Here is a 3,468-nt window from a genome sequence, read left to right as displayed (position 1 = left end):
ATCATCACCATCATCATCATCATCACCATCATCACCATCATCATCATCACCATCATCATCATCATCATCATCACCATCATCATCATCATCATCACCATCACCACCATCATCACCACCATCATCATCATCATCATCATCATCACCATCATCATCATCACCATCATCATCATCATCACCATCATCATCATCATCATCATCACCATCATCATCATCACCATCATCATCATCATCATCATCACCATCATCATCATCATCACCATCATCACCATCATCACCATCATCACCATCATCATCATCATCATCATCACCATCATCATCATCATCACCATCATCACCATCATCATCACCATCACCATCATCATGGTATCAAATGAGAAGATGTTGTGTTGGTAGTTTAGCTCGTTTAGTGAAGTCTAACATTGTTCACTACAGTATGAAATAAATAAAGTTAAGAAATATAAAATGAGTCACATAAATAAAAAGCTCAATTCTCAAAGAAGAACAAAACTTTTGTGTTGGAAAAAACAAAACAGAAAAGTAATACTGTCATGGAAGAGGAAAGTGCACAAACAGATGTAAACTAGCAAAGTGCTAACACGCTAATACTGACAGGTTGTTTTTTTACAGTGAGGACAGGTGAGCACTGTACACAGGATGGCACTTTAAGAAACGCACAGGTGAAAGGTTTGCATATAAGGCTTTCTCAAGGGAACACACACACAGGCTCTGTCCGTCTTCATCGTCCTCTCGTCCACCTCCATCACAGGTGGAGATGTTCCTTCACAGAGGATGAACACCACAAGGCCCGACGCCGTGTGGCCGCAGGATCCAATCAACAGAGGTCACAGTGACGGGAGACACAAACACCACAGGAACATGACAGGAAGCCACCAGCTCTTCCCCTCGTCATTCTTTTTTTAAACTCTTTTTTTCTTCCTAGTAATTCGAGGGTCGAGTGCAATAATGTTGACACAGGAAGTGAAGATCATGATAGCACCACACAGCTTTCAGGCCTTTAGAATACTGTACATTAAACACAGCTCCATTATTACTTCTTTATTTATTCTTCTTTTTTTGCATAATGTAGATTTTTAAACAATCCCACTGAGCTTCATGACATGATGTCGGCCGCCATCGAGCTTCATCTCCGCCTACACGGGCTGTACCCTAATCATCGAGGAGGCGGGGCCTGAGACATCTATGGGCGAAGGAAATATCAACAGACCACTAAACATGTAAATGAGTACCATGACAGTTTCCCTCACTCCGACACATTAGACGATGGGTGTCCATATCCACTCCCCCCCGATAGTTAGTGTACAGTCCCTTTAAAAGTCTCCTCTGAGTCAGTCAGCCAGCCAATCAGAGGTCTCAGATCTGTCCTCTTCTGATCATTCGTCCATCTTCCCTCCTAAACTCTCGTCCATCAACGTGTCTTTGACCTCATCCATCGCCGGATCCACCTGCCTCCTGCTGTCGCCTCCCTCTTCCTCAGCCTCTTCCTCCTCTCTTTCGTTGTAACTTGCTTCCTGTCTGTCCTTCACCTCCTCCCTCTCCTCCCCTCTTCCTCCTGCCTCGCCGTTGTCCCTCAGGACAGTACTGCTCTCCTGCTGGTCCTCAAGTTCTGAGTACCCGAGCGGCCCGAGTCCCTGCAGGTAAGCCCTTCTCATCAGCAGCTCCGTGGGCTCCATGCCTCCTCCTTTGTCTGGTGCTGCTGCTCCTCCCTCCTTGTCCCGGGCCTCCCTCTCTGCCGCCTCGCGCTCCTCCGCCTCCCTCTTGCAGTACGAGTATCTGTGGTTCATGTGCTGCGAGTACGAGCCCGAGTGGGAGAACCGTTTCCCACACTTGTCACACTGGTAGGGTTTCTCTCCCGAGTGCAGACGCGAGTGTTCGATCAGGTGATGTTTGTGTTTGAACGCCTTCTTACAGATCTGACACTGATGGGGACGCTTACCTGTGGAGACACAAAAGACAGGAAGAGACTTGTCAGAGACAGGAAGTGACTCCATCCTCTCCTATTCTTCTTTCTGCATCTTGTCCCATTTCAAGCCCAGCTCAGTTTATCACATGTTCATCATGATCCGGGTCTGCTGAAGATTTCTGCCTGTTAAAGGGAAGTTTGTTCTTCTATGATGGATTCAGCTGAGCTCTTTAATATATCCATCAGTAAGGTCCTTTACCTGCTTTATGTAAACAATGAGCATGTTTACCTGCTTTATGTAAACAATGAACATGTTTACCTGCTTTATGTAAACAATGAGCATGTTTACCTGCTTTATGTAAACAATGAGCATGTTTACCTGCTTTATGTAAACAATGAACATGTTTATCTGCTTTATGTAAACAATGAGCATGTTTACCTGCTTTATGTAAACAATGAGCATGTTTACCTGCTTTATGTAAACAATGAGCATGTTTACCTGCTTTATGTAAACAATGAGCATGTTTACCTGCTTTATGTAAACATAACAATGAGCATGTTTACCTGCTTTATGTAAACATAACAATGAACATGTTTACCTGCTTTATGTAAACAATGAACATGTTTACCTGCTTTATGTAAACATAACAATGAGCATGTTTACCTGCTTTATGTAAACAATGAACATGTTTAGCTGCTTTATGTAAACAATGAGCATGTTTACCTGCTTTATGTAATCAATGAGCATGTTTACCTGCTTTATGTAAACATAACAATGAGCATGTTTACCTGCTTTATGTAATCAATGAGCATGTTTACCTGCTTTATGTAAACAATGAGCATGTTTACCTGCTTTATGTAAACATAACAATGAGCATGTTTACCTGCTTTATGTAAACAATGAACATGTTTACCTGCTTTATGTAAACAATGAGCATGTTTACCTGCTTTATGTAAACAATGAACATGTTTACCTGCTTTATGTAAACAATGAACATGTTTACCTGCTTTATGTAAACAATGAACATGTTTACCTGCTTTATGTAAACAATGAACATGTTTACCTGCTTTATGTAAACAATGAACATGTTTACCTGCTTTATGTAAACAATGAGCATGTTTACCTACTTTATGTAAACAATGAACATGTTTACCTGCTTTATGTAAACAATGAGCATGTTTACCTGCTTTATGTAAACAATGAGCATGTTTACCTGCTTTATGTAAACAATGAGCATGTTTACCTGCTTTATGTAAACATAACAATGAGCATGTTTACCTGCTTTATGTAAACAATGAGCATGTTTACCTGCTTTATGTAAACAATGAGCATGTTTACCTGCTTTATGTAAACATAACAATGAACATGTTTACCTGCTTTATGTAAACAATGAGCATGTTTACCTGCTTTATGTAAACAATGAACATGTTTACATGCTTTATGTAAACATAACAATGAACATGTTTACCTGCTTTATGTAAACAATGAGCATGTTTACCTGCTTTATGTAAACATAACAATGAACATGTTTACCTGCTTTATGTAA

The 3,468-nt window shown here is 40.8% G+C and overlaps 1 protein-coding gene across 1 annotated transcript in view; it reads right to left on the bottom strand.

Annotated features, from left to right (window-relative positions):
• Window positions 1–632: 632 nt before the first annotated feature.
• The window catches only part of LOC306819390 (zinc finger E-box-binding homeobox 2-like), a 17,603-nt gene continuing 14,767 nt past the window's right edge, over window positions 633–3,468 (bottom strand). The window contains exon 6 of the mRNA XM_079373187.1: window positions 633–1,954. Coding sequence (XP_079229313.1) covers window positions 1,392–1,954 — 563 coding nt within the window. The 3' untranslated portion in view covers window positions 633–1,391. The remainder of the gene's footprint in view (window positions 1,955–3,468) is intronic.

This window comes from Symphodus melops (genome assembly GCF_947650265.1).
Source record: "Symphodus melops genome assembly, contig: scaffold_261, whole genome shotgun sequence".
Classification (NCBI taxonomy): Eukaryota; Metazoa; Chordata; class Actinopteri; order Labriformes; family Labridae; genus Symphodus; species Symphodus melops.
Note: the sequence above shows the minus strand (reverse complement) of the source record. Positions and strands in the feature narration are given on the sequence as shown.